General features: G+C 36.5%; 1 protein-coding gene across 3 annotated transcripts in view; it reads right to left on the minus strand.

The window, feature by feature from the left end:
- Window positions 1-13927, minus strand: part of LOC123514008 (85/88 kDa calcium-independent phospholipase A2-like) — a 49028-nt gene extending 35101 nt beyond the window's left edge. For all 3 annotated transcript variants that reach the window (XM_045271555.1, XM_045271554.1, XM_045271557.1), the window contains exons 1-4: window positions 13794-13927; window positions 9348-9455; window positions 7830-7936; window positions 4617-4835 (exon numbers count right to left, since the gene is read on the minus strand). In XM_045271555.1, the coding sequence (XP_045127490.1) occupies window positions 4617-4835; window positions 7830-7936; window positions 9348-9449 (428 nt within the window). In that variant the 5' untranslated portion in view covers window positions 9450-9455; window positions 13794-13927. The remainder of the gene's footprint in view (window positions 1-4616; window positions 4836-7829; window positions 7937-9347; window positions 9456-13793) is intronic.
- Window positions 13928-17500: the final 3573 nt, after the last annotated feature.

Here is a 17500-nt window from a genome sequence, read left to right on the forward strand (position 1 = left end):
AGATTCCAGGTGGTTACACCTAGATGAGCATGGGTGGTGATATGGGCCTTAATATGGGTACCACTATAAATAAAATTGCCTGTGCCACTAATGGACGGAAGCTGAACAGCACTTCCCATACACTCTTCAAGTGTGCCTACAGGCGCTATAGGCCTTAACATAAAAAAAATAAATAAATAATAAAAAATAATAAAAAAAAAAAAAAAAAAAATAAAATATATATATATATATATATATATATATATATATATATATATATATATATATATATATATATATATATATATATATATATATATATATATATATATATATATATATATATATATATATATATATATATATATATATATATATATATATATATATATATATATATATATATATATATATATATATATATATATATATATATATATATATATATATATATATATATATACACAGTAAGTCCTCGTTATACGGTAGTTCTTTATCCAGTAAATTCACAGTTACGTATTTGGAAATTACTACCCTCAATTTGAAATACGATAAGAAAAATTCACAGATACAGTATCTGCTCATGTCATCTGAGTGGGCCCAGAGCGGGGGAGCAGGGGTGATGACGTCATCCACGCCACACCTCCCTGCCACTCACAGTACTGACTTTAACTTGACCACCCTTGGAGCCTGTTATCTTTTCCCCTCCCCCTTTTTTTTAACTGCATTACATATTACTTACATGCATTACTAATTAGATGAATAAATGAAATATTAAAGGGTCTATTGTAAGTACAAATATATTCATAATAATCATGGCAAACATTTAAAGCCTACTACCAACGGCAAACCATGCAGCAACTGATAAAGGCCACAGATGGCCCTGGCAAGCCCACTATCAGTGAATGGTGGAAGTCATATAACATCAAGCATGCCTTAGATAACACCAAGTCATCTTGGGATGAAGTGAAGATGTCTACCATGAACTTGGCATGGAATAAAGTATGGACAGAATGTGCGCATGACCTCCCAGGCTTCGCTGAAGACAACATCGGTGTGATCAGAAATGACATAGTAAATCTGTGCCATAGGGCTGGCTTCGATGAAGTTGATGATGATGTTTGAGATCTTTTGGAAAGCCATGCTGAAACTCTCTCAAATGATGAACTTATAGAGCTAGACAAGGCATCACAGGAGGCAGAAAAAGAGGGAGACGAGGAAGAAGAACCTGTGCGTGGCCTGGTCATCAAAACTCCTAGAGAATGCCTCAGTGGTACAAAAAAAGCTCTGAAAACCCTGAAGGAACGTGACCCAAATCCTGCCAGGAGTAGCAGTGTCAAGATTTATCATGAAATCTATGATGAAAACACAAGAAAAACCAAACAGTCCTCCATCTACTCGTTCTTCAAGCCAGTCAGACATGCCGTCCCTGTCACACCTGCTGACCCTGCTACAGCTGGCCCTTCCATATCTGCTACCGACAGTTCTACAACTGGCCCTTCCTCCATATCCTCTTTCTTCAAACCAGTGAAACGTGCCGACCCTGCTACAGCTGGCCCTTCCACATCTGCCTCCGACAATGCAGACGACGATCTCTTATCCTCATCTGCCCACTCAGTGGAAGATGAATAAGGGCTGAAATCCCTACTGTCCCTTAGCCTCTGGAGGCACATCATCTGATAGAATACATGGTGAGAGAAAGGTAAATAAGAACATTTTCTGTTTATTTCTTTTGTGCAGTACTTTACATTTTTTTTTTAAATGATTATTTTCATGTGCAGGCAACTCCCGTTTAACGAAGGTTCACACAACGAAATTTCGCTACAACGAAGGTTTCATTTTACTACCATCTGCTCGTTTAACAAATACCAAACTCGCTTTAACGAAGTTTTATCCAGGTAATTTTTTCCAAGTTTGAGAACCTCGCCGTATCACGTAAGCCAACAAGCTTTTGAATACACCAGGAGCCACAAATACTAAGGCCTGCCTCAGGAGAAATCCTGGGACACCTGTAGAATCAAGATCAAGATCAAGATCAAGCCTCTCATGAACAACACGCACCACTCACTCCCATAACAGCGTCAGCAGCAGCTCGTCTTCACTCGCTCAACTTACCACCAAAACGCCCTGCAATGTGGCCTAGCTTTCCTAAGAAGACCAGGAAGTCTCTTACTCTCGAAGTGAAGCTGGATATTATTCACAGACACGAGAGAGGCGAGAAAACTATAGCATTGCTGGCCACCATCTTGATTCCATATACTGTCTCTACTATTTTCAAGTCAGCAGACTATTAAGAAGGCTGGTGAGACTGTATCTTCCTTGCAAGCTAAAAGAACCACCTGAACTCGTGACTCTACAATAGATAAAATGGAAAGCCTTGTGGAAATGTGGTACATAAGTTTTGTATGCGGTACAATGATGCGTCCTTTGTTTACATTCCACAGGTTGCTGGTTAGTGTCTTTCCTGTTTCACTCTCCCTCCCTTCATAAATTTAAGATCATCAACATTATAAAGTTACGTACATACATACATTAGTGTATATTATAATGACTTAAATTAAATTTAACTGCCTAAATGTTAAACTTCATAAATCTTACTTTCATTAAGCCTTTCACTGTACTATGATGCACTCTCGCTTTGCTTACTCTCAATGGAAGTTTGCAAGTCAGGGGTTAAACTTCTTATAATCGGTTCACTTAACGAAGTTTCGCTTAACGAAGTGTTTTTTAGGAACGTAACCCCTTCGTTAAGCGGGGGTTGCCTGTATTTTCATTTCTGTAGGGGTGACTTTAGATGTGCTGGAACATATTCCCTTTTATTACATGTTATAATGGGTTCGGTATATGGTAATTTCGATTTGCGGTAAGGTTTTCAGGAACACATATGTACCGTATAACGAGGACTTACTGTATATATACATACAATGGAGACTCAATACTCGAACTTAATTCGTTCCCAATGGCTGTTTGAGTATCAAAAGTTCAACTCTTGATGCCTATAAATCATTCTAATCCTACTAGAACCTCAAGATTATAAAAATTCAATGTAATTTTTTTTATAATTTGATTTGTACATAACGAAAGTTGAAGGCTGGTGATGGATAACATAGAAGAGGAGGGGAGAAGGGTGGGGAAGAGGAGGGAGGTCATCGGAGGACAAGTCACCATCCATGAAAACTTCTTTATAACTTTTCTCCTTGTGGGATATTTGTGAACCCGCTAGTGAAGGGCTATTGCTCACTAACACTTGCAGTCTCACTAGATTCCTTATTTTTACCACTAATAAGCCTCTCTGGAGCCATAAAAATTTGTACATGAAACACTACCGAACACAGAAGAATGATGTTTTTTTCAAGACTGGTAGGACTAGGGATGCACACAGGTATACAGCATATCATTTTACCACATGAAAAATATATACTACTTGTAGAACCAATATCAGAATAGGACAATGGTGGCCGAGCCTAGGGAGATGACAGAGCTTTGTTTACGACCATGTGTGTGGCCATTCGATTGCCAGATATTTTCACCACTGATAAGCCTTTAACGTCTATAAAAGAAAAACTATAAACGGAATGCATGAAAAAATTTTTTTTTTTTTCGGTAAGGCCTATAGCATCTGTAGGCACACTTGAAGAGAGTATGGGAAGCGCTGTTCAGCTTCCACCCATTAGTGGCGCAGGCAATTTTATTTATAGTGGTACCCATATTAGGGCCCATATCACCACCCAAGCTCATCTTGAGTGTAACCACCTAGAACCTGGGTATCATGGTGATATGTAGGTCACTTTAAACCACTCGACAAATGGCAAAGTGTTTTAAGGCTGTACGTGGTGGGATTCGAACCTACGCGTGGACGTCTGCCCGATCCCACGCTCACCACCTTATCCACTATGCCACCGCCTCTGACAACTGCGGCTGTACAACTGGCAGAATGGGGGGGAGAGAGAGATCAGGGAGCCTTTATTTACAACCACATGTGTGAACATTCAATTATCAGGTATTTTTTTGAGTATTAAATCAAACTATTGTGTTCGAGTATTGAAAAGTTCGACTATTAAGATGTCTAAGTATCCAGTCTCCACTGTATTATATATATATATATATATATATATATATATATATATATATATATATATATATATATATATATATATATATATATATATATGATGTAGAGACTGTGTGTGATATGTGCACTCACCACTGCCACTACCATCCACACTCCCATCCTCACTCACTCCCATGTCTCCCCACCCCTGACAGAATGTTTTGCCTCATCTTTCAACCTTTGTGATTCCAGTATCACATTACTACCATATTATATCCATTTGGCTGCAGTGCAAATGATTTTTTCTTTTCCCCTTGGAATGTATAGTAAGTCACAGAACAGATTAAGGACATATCCTGCAGTAGCACTGTATGTAATATTCTCACAGTTTGACCCATGAATGTGCTATCAAGCTATTTTCATATAATTTTTCTGCACTCCACATTAGAAAATTATACCTTTCTTAATTCACCTCTCTCTCTCTCTCTCTCTCTCTCTCTCTCTCTCTCTCTCAAAATGTTAATCATTAACATCTATATAAAGCAAGATGTGAACACACAAATACAAAATGAAAAATATTAAATACCTGACCACATCAGCCTGAAAGAACAATGTAGCATAACCAAGGTATGCTGCAATGTGAGCTACTGTCCAGGTCTGATGATCCCTCACTAGGTCGCACACTGTCTGCAGTCCTTGCTGATTAATGATTTCATGCGGTATATGTCGCACCATCAGTGGAAGCACCTCCCTCAAAGTCATGAAACGGATCTGTGCATCATCTTGGTCTGCTATTCGGAATAGGCTGGTGAAAAAAAAAATAAATAAAAAATTTAGTTAGTATTGCTATTTCAAACTATCCTACTACAGTATGTATTATTTTTTTTATTAAGCATGATGTTTTAAATCTGCACAGCGTTAGCATACAAAAATGTGGTTAATACTAAAAACTGAACATGTAAAGAACTTATAAAATTCAACAGGTGAAGATATAAGCATGGTTTATATTACTGCAAATCACCTATATAGCATTGCTAAAATGGTACACTACTATTACATTCATAAGAACCATAAACATCTTTACTTATCAAATTGCTCAAATTAACATATAATAGCCTAATACTAAAGAAAATAAGCCAATCAACTTGCTGAAGTTTTGAGGCAAATCTAGGCAAAGAATAAAGTCTCCTACCACCTCTTGCATCCACAACATTCTACTCAGCTCCATTCAATATTGCAGACACCGTTGGAATCAATCTTCACAGTGACAAATTTCCTTGCACAATAAAAATTTCTTTGTATTTCCTTCTGTGTAAAGTATGTATCATTGCCATTTATTCATAAAAAAAATCTCTCAAATACTTTTACTGACAGGATTAACAATTGGGAGGATGAGAAAAACTGGCGGGGATGCCCAAGAACGCCCAACTTCATAGAAACCATTTTAGCAAGATCAGATGTAAAGTTTCCAGCTTAGTTAATAAGGAAAGGATAGACTGAATATATTCATTGTAGAAGAGGGGGACAGTTGAGTGTCACTGAAGAAGAGGGGATAGTTGTCTGGAAGGCTGTGTCAAGTTAATAGATGGAGGAATCAAGTTTTTGAGACACTGAACACTAAGATTACTCTGCTCCAATCAGAAATCTTAGGGAGATCATAAGTCAGGCATTCTGTGACATCACAGTGGGAACTATTAACTTTCTGAAGGGATGGTCATCTCTGAAAAGATATGGATGGTATCATCAGCGTAAGAGTGGATAGGCTAAGAAGTTTGGTTTAGACCAATGATGAACAATAGGAAGAGAGTGGGTGACAGGGCAGAACTCTGAGGAACACCACTGTTAATAGATCTAGGAGATGAACAGTGGCTGTCTTACACAGCAACAATAGAACAGTCAGAGAGGAAGTTTGACATAAAGTTGAAGAAAGGATAGAAGGTGTAAGAGGAAATAGGAGATGAACAGTGGTTGTCTTACACAGCAGCAATAGAACCGTCAGAGAAGAAGCTTGACATAAAGTTGAAGAAAGGATAGAAGGTGTAAGAGGGAAGTTTTAAGATCAAAGCTTTGTGCCAGACTCTATCAAAAGCTTTTGATATGTCTAATGCAACAGCAAAAATTTCACCAGAATCTGTAAAAGAGAAGACTCAGTGAGGAAAGCCAGATCACCAGTAGAGCAACCTTGATGGAAGCCATACTGGTAATCAGATAGAATATTGTGAAGTGACATGTTTGAGAATCTTCCTATTAAGGATAAATTCAAAAACTTTAGATAAGCAAAAAGTTTAAAGCTATAGGGTAGTTTGAGAGATTAAAATGGTTACCCTTTTTAGGAAGAAGCTGAATGTGGGCAAATTTCCAGCATGAAGTAAAGTAAAAGTTGATAGACATAGCTGAAAGAGTTTGGCCAGGCAAGGTGCAAGCATGGAAGCACAGTTTTTGAGAACATTAGGAGAGATCCCATCAGGTCCATAAGCCTTCAGAGGGTTTAGGCCAGCGAGGGCATGGAAAACATCATTAGAAAGAACTTTAATTGTAGGCATGAAAGTGAAAGGAAGAAGGAGAGGGAAGAACAAACCCAGAATCATCCAAGGTGGAGTTGTTAGCAAAGGTCTAAGAGAAGAGTTCAGCTTTAGAAACAAATATGATGGCAGTGATGCCTACAGAGTGAAATAAAGGAGGGAAAGATGAAGTAAAATTATTGGAGATGTTTTTTGGCCAGATGCCAGAAGACTAGAGGGGAGTTGAAATTTAAAAGATTTTGACATTTTCTATTAATGAAGGAATGTGTACCAAGTTGGAGAACAGACTTCGCATGATTCCAGGCAGAAATATAAAGTGCTTGAGATTAAGGTGATGGAAGGCTCAAGTACCATTTGTGGGCAACCTCTCTATCATGTATAGTATGAGATCCTCCATACCAGACACTATCATCTCTGTTATCTGCACACAGAAGCAGTCCTCATTCCAGGGAAAATCAGTATAATACCTCCTCAGGTCCCCCAAACTGGCAGAAGTAAAATGACAGAGGAATCTCCACTTTGGGAGATCCTCAGGAGGGGTTGGAAAAATATGACAAGATACAGGCTCCCTAATGGAGAAGAGAGGATAACAGCAGGATTAAAGGTTAGAAAAAGGTCAACAATGTTGGGTATATATATATATATATATATATATATATATATATATATATATATATATATATATATATATATATATATATATATATATATATATATATATATATATATATATATATATATATATATATATATATATATATATATATATATATATATATATATATATATATATATATATATATATATATATATATATATATATACTATTGCTCTATTTTTGTGGCTATACTTGTTTACTTCAATTATGTAACATTTAATTACTTTAAGCAATAACTGTATTAAAATATGATATTTCATAATTTTAACGATTTTTTGAGGACACAAATATGAAGATCATGGAATGCATTCCTAATATGCATACTCAATCTTAAGTTCAGTAAGCAATCATTCACTCTACAAATGCATTTTTCTGCGACAGAACCCATAAAATATCAGGGACTATCTGTATCTGTACTAAAAACAACTCTTGAGATCTTGACATATGGAAATCATTATACTACATATAAAAGATGCATTGATCATTGAGTGATGCCAGAATATTGTACATTACAATGAACCTGTGCTGTCACAACACAGTAGAACTTTCTGACCAGTATAAATCAATATGAGAGTCCCACTTTTAACTAAGGCTACAGTAATTATAAGCCTAAACTTACCTATAAGCTTTTGAAAGTGAATTCTGAACTGGCTGCTGAAGAAGCAGCTCATACTGATTGGTGTCTGTAGGCCCATAGAGAACCAGACAGTCCTCCCGGCTCACAACCTACAAAAAAAATGTCATCACAACTTTCACCCAATTAAGGTATGAAACAGGTACAGTTTAGGTTTAGGAAATGGAAAACAGTACCCAATAGTATCCATGGGTCAGTTCCACAGTCTTTTTATAAGTTTGTCAATGAAAGCAATATGTAGTTGAACAAATAGGATGTACCAGTTGCTTGCAGGATTGTTTACCAAGGTTTGAGGACTCCCAGTTAAGGTTGGCAAGCCTACATCACCCAAAACATTAGTCATAAGCCTGATTGTCAGAGAAGTAAAAAAAACCTGGAGAAGATAGGCGAAGCCATATTTGTCATTAGTGTGTGCTTTTGATTTAGTGCAAATCTAACTAATTAGTAAAATGCATGTCCGTTGTTATTACATAAGAAGTGGTCCCTTCTCGCATTTGAAATTATCACGGACTGAGCAGCCTTTCCTCCCCAGAAACTCACTGCTAAACCCATGGTGAACATTATGCCCACAGTACCTTGGATCTAATTCTGCAGCATAACATGTACACAATTTATTGGCACCATAACAGGGTGAGCTACCCTTTCTATGGATGTTTACTGATGTCATCACGTGTCAGCGCACCCAGCCATGCCATAATTGCAATCATCAGTTGCTGATTGGGCTTACAGAAACTATGATGTTGGCAAATACTGTTTATGTTAATCCAATCATAGCCTTGATTTTTTTATTTCTTTAACTATTTAAATTTTTGTCTAATAATCCAGCATATATATAGGGTAAGCTGGGGAAAAGATTACATTACATTGGCTTTATTGGCTACCTAGCAAGCTATAAATTATGACTATGACTATGGAAGTGATCCTGTCATGATGACAGAAACATAAAAAGTCTTCAAAAAGAATAATTCTTTCCTTATCAATGACAGCAATGCTGGGATACATAGATAAAGATTACAATGTTAGAATTAAATTCACATATAATTTACAAGGAAAAAAAAAATCTGTACTTGTTAGCTACTAGGTAGATTACCCATCACTAGTGTTCTTGCTGAAAAAAAGTATCATATGATGAGATAAAAAAAATAAATAAATAAATAAAATAAATTAATTAATTAAAAAAAAAAAAAAAAAAAAATATAATATATATATATATATATATATATATATATATATATATATATATATATATATATATATATATATATATATATATATATATATATATATATATATATATATATATATATATATATATATATATATATATATATATATATATATATATATATATATATATATATATATATATATATATATATATATATATATATATATATATATATATATATATATATATATATATATATATATATATATATATATATATATATATATATATATTTATATATATATATTTTTACAAAGAAGAGACTGGCAACTTACATGTACTCTGGCAAACTTTGATATTCCAACCTCACACACAGTGTTCCCAGATTGTTCTTCTCTCCCTATAATGGTCCTGAACAGTTTTCCAAAGAAGGCCATAGTTGTCTGTAAAATTGAAAAAAAAAATATCATGTTAGTCAACTGCATCTTGCCACTCATTTCATTCCAACAAAAAAGCCAAATCCTAACATGATCTCACACACAAAATTAATACACAAACAGGTAATTAACCCTTAAAGTACGGGGAGTTGATTTACTTTCCATCTGTTGCAGTGGGGAAAAATCACACCTGTCAAAAATGTTAAAAGATTTTTTCCTTATAAAAGCATATTTCTTTGTGTTATTCTGAGTACAACGATGTAATTTTCAACATGTTATGACCTCTCACACCAAAGTTATTGCATATCAAAAAATTCTCCCTGAACCCAAGGCAGAACCCACCGCTAAGAAATACTCCCCAAGCTCCGATAACAGAGCGCGAGTGCTCTCTCTCTCTCTCTCTCTCTCTCTCTCTCTCTCTTTCGGCCATTTGAATTTGATGTAAAAGTAGGAACTTTTGCACTTTCATGTCATGAAAAGCAAACTCAGATACAATACGAAATGATGTGCAAAACAGGAAAAGAAAAAGAAACCACATATTACAAGTATTGTGGATTACTATAATAATTGAAATCTGGCAACTCTTATTAGCAATGGGATTGACGTGACTTGGCCGACAAGCAGAGTCCTGTAGAGGCAACCATGGGTGACACACACCAGCGCATTGCTCAAGGGGAGTACATGAGGAGGTTTATGAATGTCACTGTGAGGGTTGGTCTCTGTCTCCTAGATCACCATCAGAATCACTACTGTATTCACTTTCTTATGTCTCAATAAAAAAATCAGTCTTCATTTTCATCACTGTTCTCAATGTCACTATTGAGTAACACTGACATAACATTACTCAGAGTACCGTTTCCTCCCTCCGGGTCATGGGGCTTGCCAGATGTCACCTCGAAATGGGAAAGGATGACCTATTGTGAGGGAACACGTCTCAAGGCTCAAGCAGGCAAGCGAGAAAAGATGCCAGATACCTCCACTTGCCCCAGGACAGCAGAGAGATTCAAACGTTTAGTGAGGAAAAATCCTGATTCCCAGAACAATACCCACCTCTCCACACGCGACACTACAATCATCCCGAAACTATCATCATACGTTAAGGGTTAATACTAATTTATTCTCTATCTTTTATATGCAGGAGAAACAATGTATACAGTGTAAATATAGCTACAGTGGACACTCAATACTTGAATGTCTTAATAGTCAAACTTTTCAATACTCAAATGCAAAAGTTAGATTTAACACTCAAGAAAATACCTGATAGTCAAACGTCCACACACGTGGTTGTAAACAAAGGCTCCTTGGCCTCTCCTTTGCCAGTTGTGCTGCTGCAAGCTTGAGAATAACATTTTTGTGCATTCTATATGTAGTGTCTCATTTATAAACTTACATTAACGCCAAAAGCTTATTAGAGGTGAAAATATCTGGTAATCGAACATCTGCACACAGGGCTGTAAACAAAGCTCTGGCATCTCCCTCTCCACTGCCACCATTGTCCCATTCTGATATCGTATTACCGGTTAAAAAAGAAAGAATTGCTGGTATTCTGGTATACCGGTATACCAGTGCGCATCCCTAGTCCTGCCGCATCTTGAGAAAAACAACATTCTTCTGCATTTTGTCGGTAACTTTTAATTTAGAAACTTACAACGGCACCAAAGAGGCTTACTGGTGGTGAAAATAAGGAATCTAATGAAAGTGCAGATGTTAGTTGGCACATCCCTCCACTAGTGGGTTCACAGGAATCACACCAGACGTTTTCATGGATGGTGACTCGTCCTTAGATGACCTCCCTCCTCCTCCCCTTCTCTTCTACATTATCCATCACCAGTCTTCACTTACAGTATGTGCAAATAAAAATTACAAAAGAAAAATCACTGAAATTTTTATAAACTTGAGGTTTTCCTAAGATTAGAACAAACTGCCTGATTTACAGGTATCGATAGTCAAACTTTTTGATACTCAAACAGCCATTTAGAAAAAATTAAGTTCGAGTACTGAGTCTCCACTTTATACACATTACATAATTACAACTTTTTTTTACCTCATAGCTATCTTAAGATTAACACACACACACACACACACACACACACACACACACACACTGGGACTGGCAATTAAAAGGGCCATCATTTCTTTTTTTTTTTTTTTGTGTGTGTGTTTGGTCAGTTTCCCATCTTACATAAAACACACACACAGAGACACACATATTTAATATATATATATATATATATATATATATATATATATATATATATATATATATATATATATATATATATATATGAATTATCAGAAAAGCCAAGTAATGAAATGTGGAGATGCACATTAGCTATGTGATGTACAAGTGTAGGGTTGAGTCGCCTCATAAGTAAAAAAAAAACGTGAATTCAAAAAGTGTTACCAATAAAGATAGTTTAAAGCCATATAATTGCTTCAGATAATGGTATAATATTCTTACACCAAAGGCAACATGGCTTTTCTTGCCTGTCTCAACTTACAGAACTTTATATTTTGAGTAATTTCAACCCATAACTACATAAACGCTATAAATTGTTTATAAGACAAATTTTTTTCAAATCTACCACTTTTGGAGGAAAACGAGTGACACAGCAAAATTGCCTGTAGGAGGGGAAAAAAAAAAAAAAAAAAAACATCTTGCCATGTAAAAGTACATCCTAAGTTCAGGGTTCTTTCCCTTGGTTACAGAATTTCTTTCATGACTTTTCCTTGACTTCTCCATGCCCAAAATAAAGAATTAAAGGACCTTTTTACATGCTCCATGACATGAAAACAACAAGTAAGGAAGAAGAGTCATGGGACCACATTATAGGTTATGGAGGTGAATGTTTGATATTCTACCTTGGCGGGGCAACACCATATCATCACTTTTGAGTATCAGTAAATTTGAAGTCAAATGGAGAAAACTGGCTTATGCAGCTATACATCATTAAATGAACAGTTTCCAGGCATCTCCTACTATTCAGTTATCTGAAATGAAAATCATCATTAGACTAAACTAAAAAACAAACAAGCAGGGAGTTGAGTCTGGGGCTAACTACCCCAGCCTGTCAGATGAACCCTTTAGGCTGAGGTATTTAGCCCCACTTACCAGGTCTGGGTGGGCTGACTGGTTCTGGCTTCTCACTCAAAACCGTCCCAGTATGACTGGACCTGCCAAGAACTACTTGCAACTCGTACCAGTATTACCTTCAAGATCACTGGAACACACAAGCCGTAGCTACTAAAACGAACAAGTTTCTAGTCACAGTACGGATGCGCAAGCAAGAAAATAACAACGCTGTTTTTCATAAGCATGCCTTTTAATTTCCATGACTTTTCCATGACCATGGCCTTTTTTTTAGCTTTTTCCATGACTTTTCCAGGCCTTGGGAAAAAACTGAAATTCCATGACTTTTCCAGGTTTTCCATGACCTGATGAACCCTGTAAGTTCCTCCATTTATTATTCCATTGTTCCTTTTATCTCCCTAAGTTTTACTCTCATTCATCCCTCTTTCTCTTGTTTTCCTTCATCCCGTTTTACTCTCATTCCCCTTTATTTGTTATCATCTTCCCTTATTTGTAATTTTTTTTCTATCTGCTGTTTTATTACCATTTTCTCCTATCCCCTTATCCATTACCATTTCCTCCTATTGCTTTATTCGTTATCATCCTCATTACCATTTCCTCCTAATCCCTTATTTGTTATCCTCTTCTCTTGTCCGTCATCCATTTCCTTTCTATCCGCTGCTTTAAATAATCTTTTACTCCTATTTCCTAATTCATTATCATATTTTCATCCCCATTTCTTCCTATTCCACTATTCATTATCTATATTCTTCTTTGTGTTATTGCTTTGTTATTCCTATCTATGCTGTTTTAATTCTAGTTTTCAATTCATTTTCTTTATCTATTTCAATCCCCACTTCCTCTATTTTTTTCTACTTCTCTCTCACGCTTGTTGACCATTAGCGTGGCTTCATGTATGTGACATCAAATCAGCTGGGTGGAGCTGCGAAGGGGGAGCCAGCAGGAATCAAGGAGAGCGGGTAGGATGTGTTCTTTAAGAGAGTGCCGGAAATATTCTTCAAGGGGGGCAATTATAATATGTTATGATAGTGTGGCTTACTGTCAAGAGGATGTTGAGTGAAACAACATTGCTAGAGCAGTCAGACTCAGTGTTGGACTGTTGGTACATGCAACTATTCTTTTTTTTTTTTTTTTTTATCAGCTTGTCATCTGGACCACCACTCACATTACTTTCCTGGTAAACACTGTTATTAGAATGGAGCTGCCACATACAATACACACTCCAATAACCTCACAAATGTTGAAGTACTCACCAAGCCTAGGCGTGCTTTGGTTTGTTTACAAAGAGGTGAGGGAGGCGCCACCTGCAAGGCCCAGGCACCAGGCGGTAAGGAGAGCGTTTACTTCCAGTTGTTCATCAGTACTTACAAATGTTTTACTCATCTGTTTCTCAGTGTCTGTTATTTTTCCGATTTGATTGTATTGTTTATTTATTTTACTTTTTATTATTACTTGTGAAATAGATGTGAGTTAACGAAGAACTAGGTATTTTTTGTAATACAGAGTGAAAAGGACAATTACAGAATACAATGAGACCTGAATAGGCTGATAGCATGGGCAGACAGGTGGCAGATGGAGTTTAATTCTAAAAAGTGTCAGGTTATGCATTTAGGTAAAGACAACACAAACTTTAGCTATGAGATGGAGGGATGTTGGCTAGAGGCAGAAGAGGAGGGAAAGGACTTAGGAGTAGTGATAGACAGGACTATGAAATTTTCAAAGCAATGTTTAGAAGCAAGAAATAGGGCAAATAGGATCCTGGCTTTTATAAATACAAATGTTAGTTATAAAAGTAAGGAAGTGGTGCGTAGCTTATATAATTCCTATGTTAGGCCCCATTTAGAGTATTACATACAGGCCTGGTCACCCCATTATAGGCAGGATATCAACATGTTAGAAGCAGTTCAGAGAAGAGCAACTAGGATGATACCAGTATTAAAGCGCCTGGAGTATAGAGATAGATTAAAGGAATTAAACATGTTTTCATTTGAGAGGAGATGTATAAGAGGGGATATGATAGAGTTATTTAAAATGTTCTCAGATACAAACTACATAGTTGTGAGGTCTTTCTTTCCCTTAGAGGAGGGAAATAGAACTAGAAATCATGGCAGGAAGATTAGAAAGCAAGGCTGCAGGTTAGATATAAGAAATATTTCTTTAGTCATAGGGTGGTAGACTTCTGGAATGCATTGCCAGAGAGGGTTGTAAATAGTACTAGTTTGACAATGTTTAAAAACAGATTAGATAAGCACTTAAATTTATTAGATTTATAATTATGTATAGCGCTGCATGATAGTTTTTATAAGAAATTTACTATAGTTAAACAAGACATGATCCCCATGTATGGGGATCACAGATTGTACAGGATTTCGCTGCAGGATTTAGCCCTGTTAATGGGCCAAATATTTAGAATTAGTATATAATGTATTATGTACTTGTAAGTGTATCTTTAAGTACTGATGACGAGGTCGCTGTGCGACTGATATAGGATAACCTAGATGGGCCCTGGTGGCCCTTTGTTATCCTATTATTTATGTTATGTTATGTTATATGTTAGGTGGGTCGCCAAAGGCAGGTAGGCAGGGTTGCCAATTTTCCCAACTGTTAGCAATGTGTCTCCAAACATTTTCAATTGGATTGCAGTCACATCCTTTTGGGAGCCATTCAAGTAATTGAATTTCATGAGCGTGGTCCTGAAACCACGCCGAAACGTCCCTTGCCATATGAATAGGACTTCTGTCCTGCACATAAATAAAAGGTTCACGCAGATCAGGAATGTCTCCGAAGAGATGATAGGAGGAACTGATCCAAGATTTCCAAATATTTTACTGCCGTGAAGCGCCCTTGAATTATAATTACGTCACCCACGCAGTGAATCGTGATCCATCCGAATACGTTGCAGGTGACATGGCCTCTTCAGGTCTCTTCACAAATGTTTCTTTGTTCGAATCTAAAGAAAAGAAATAGAGGTTAAACACACACACACACACACACACACACACACACACACACACACACACACACACACACACACATATATATATATATATATATATATATATATATATATATATATATATATATATATATATATATATATATATATATATATATATATATATATACACACACACACACACACACACACACACACACACACACACACACACACACAAAACTACGTATATATGATACAGTGATTTTTAAATATATTATAAACGTATGATATGTGATGTGAGCATCACGTTATTTATATTTCATCGGGTCATGAAAAAAAAAGTGCTACAGTAACATTAGACATCATACCTTGTGTTGTTTCTCCTCCAGACTTGCTTCTTCTATCATCTCATCCACCACCACCACTACTACTTAAGCGTCTTGATCTCATCCAAGCCCTAGAAGGTGCTGGTGCCATGGTCCATTTTACCTGGATACCCTCTCATGTGGGTATCCTGCTAAATGAAAAAGCAGACCGCCTTGCTCAGTGTGCCCTCCAAGATGACACAGTGAACCCTGGCGCTGAGTACACTCTGGATTATGTTATAAGTGGCATTAAGGACTTTGTACATAATAACATTAGTGATCAGTTGGAGCTTTGTTGCCATATGGGCAGTAGCACTAGTCTTCATTATGGACATGTCTCCCAGAGCTGTGCTTACACCTACGGGAGACACGTACACTGCATCACACGACAGGGTGGCAATGAGGCTCATAGGTTACAAATACTTTTGGGAAGTCAGTGCTGTGCTGTGTGCTGCACCAAGGGGACACTCTGCGTCACTATATCATGGAATGTCCTCTCATTGCTAAATTTAGGCCACAAGGTCAACATTACTTGTATAGCCGCATTGACCATCTCCTAGACTCAACCCCTCTCAGGGATATACTCAGTTTGCTCCCAGACTGTAGGATGTTTTGGCAATAAGGTGTGCAATATCTGTATTTATTTATTGAAGTATATACTTGTATTCTTGTTATGTATACTGTCTATTGTTATATTTTTGATACTTTAACCTTAAGTCTTTGCCCAGGGGCTGGGTGGCAAGGTCCATCCTCTTCCTTTGTTGTATTTATTTATTAATATAACAATAAATGTATCAATCAATCAATCATGTGGACTTTTCAGGGTAATTTCTGGGCTAAAGGGGGCAATATTTGTGGTATCTCTTATCTCAAAGACCATGTTTTCAGGGCATTTATTAGTTTGGCATGTTTCCAAGGCATTTTAATAGTTTGGCATATTTTGAGGAAATTTTAAGACAGTTTGGCATGTTTTCAGAGCATTTTAATACAATCTGGCATGTTTTCAGGGCATTTTGATACAGTTTGGCATGTTTTCAGGACATTATAATACAATTTGGCATGTTTTGAGGGCATATTAAGACAATCTGGCATGTTTTCAGGGCATTTTAAGACAGTTTGGCATATTTTCAGGGCATTTTAAGAAGTTTGGCATGTTTTCAGGGCATTTTAAGACAGTTTGGCATATTTTCAGGGCATTTTAAGAAGTTTGGCATGTTTTTAGGGCATTTTAATACAGTTTGGCATGTTTTCAGGACATTTTGATACAGTTTGGCATGTTTTCAGGGCATTTTAAAAGGGAGGTTATTACAGTTACGAAAGAGGTCGGAGTCAAGGAGGAGTAAAATGGAGTGAAAGGAGGTTTTGAATTGCAAAGGAACATGGAGTTTGTCGGGAGTGCCACCCACACAACGACTCATCCATCGAAAGAATGCAAGTATATTATAAAATTGAGCATAAAGTTGAAATAAGAACGACAGCGACAAGAGGAGCTAGATGTGTGGGAGCTGAACTAAATTCCACACATTTTCCTTATTTCCAAAAGTGAGACAAAGGAAATGGTCGAGTGCTTTTGTAATTCCTTTGGACAGATTTCTACACAAACAAATATGAAAAAAATTTAAATTGAAATCGAAAAAGGTGAACCACAAAAACAGAG

Source organism: Portunus trituberculatus, chromosome 37 (assembly GCF_017591435.1).
Source record: "Portunus trituberculatus isolate SZX2019 chromosome 37, ASM1759143v1, whole genome shotgun sequence".
In the NCBI taxonomy this organism is placed as follows: Eukaryota; Metazoa; Arthropoda; class Malacostraca; order Decapoda; family Portunidae; genus Portunus; species Portunus trituberculatus.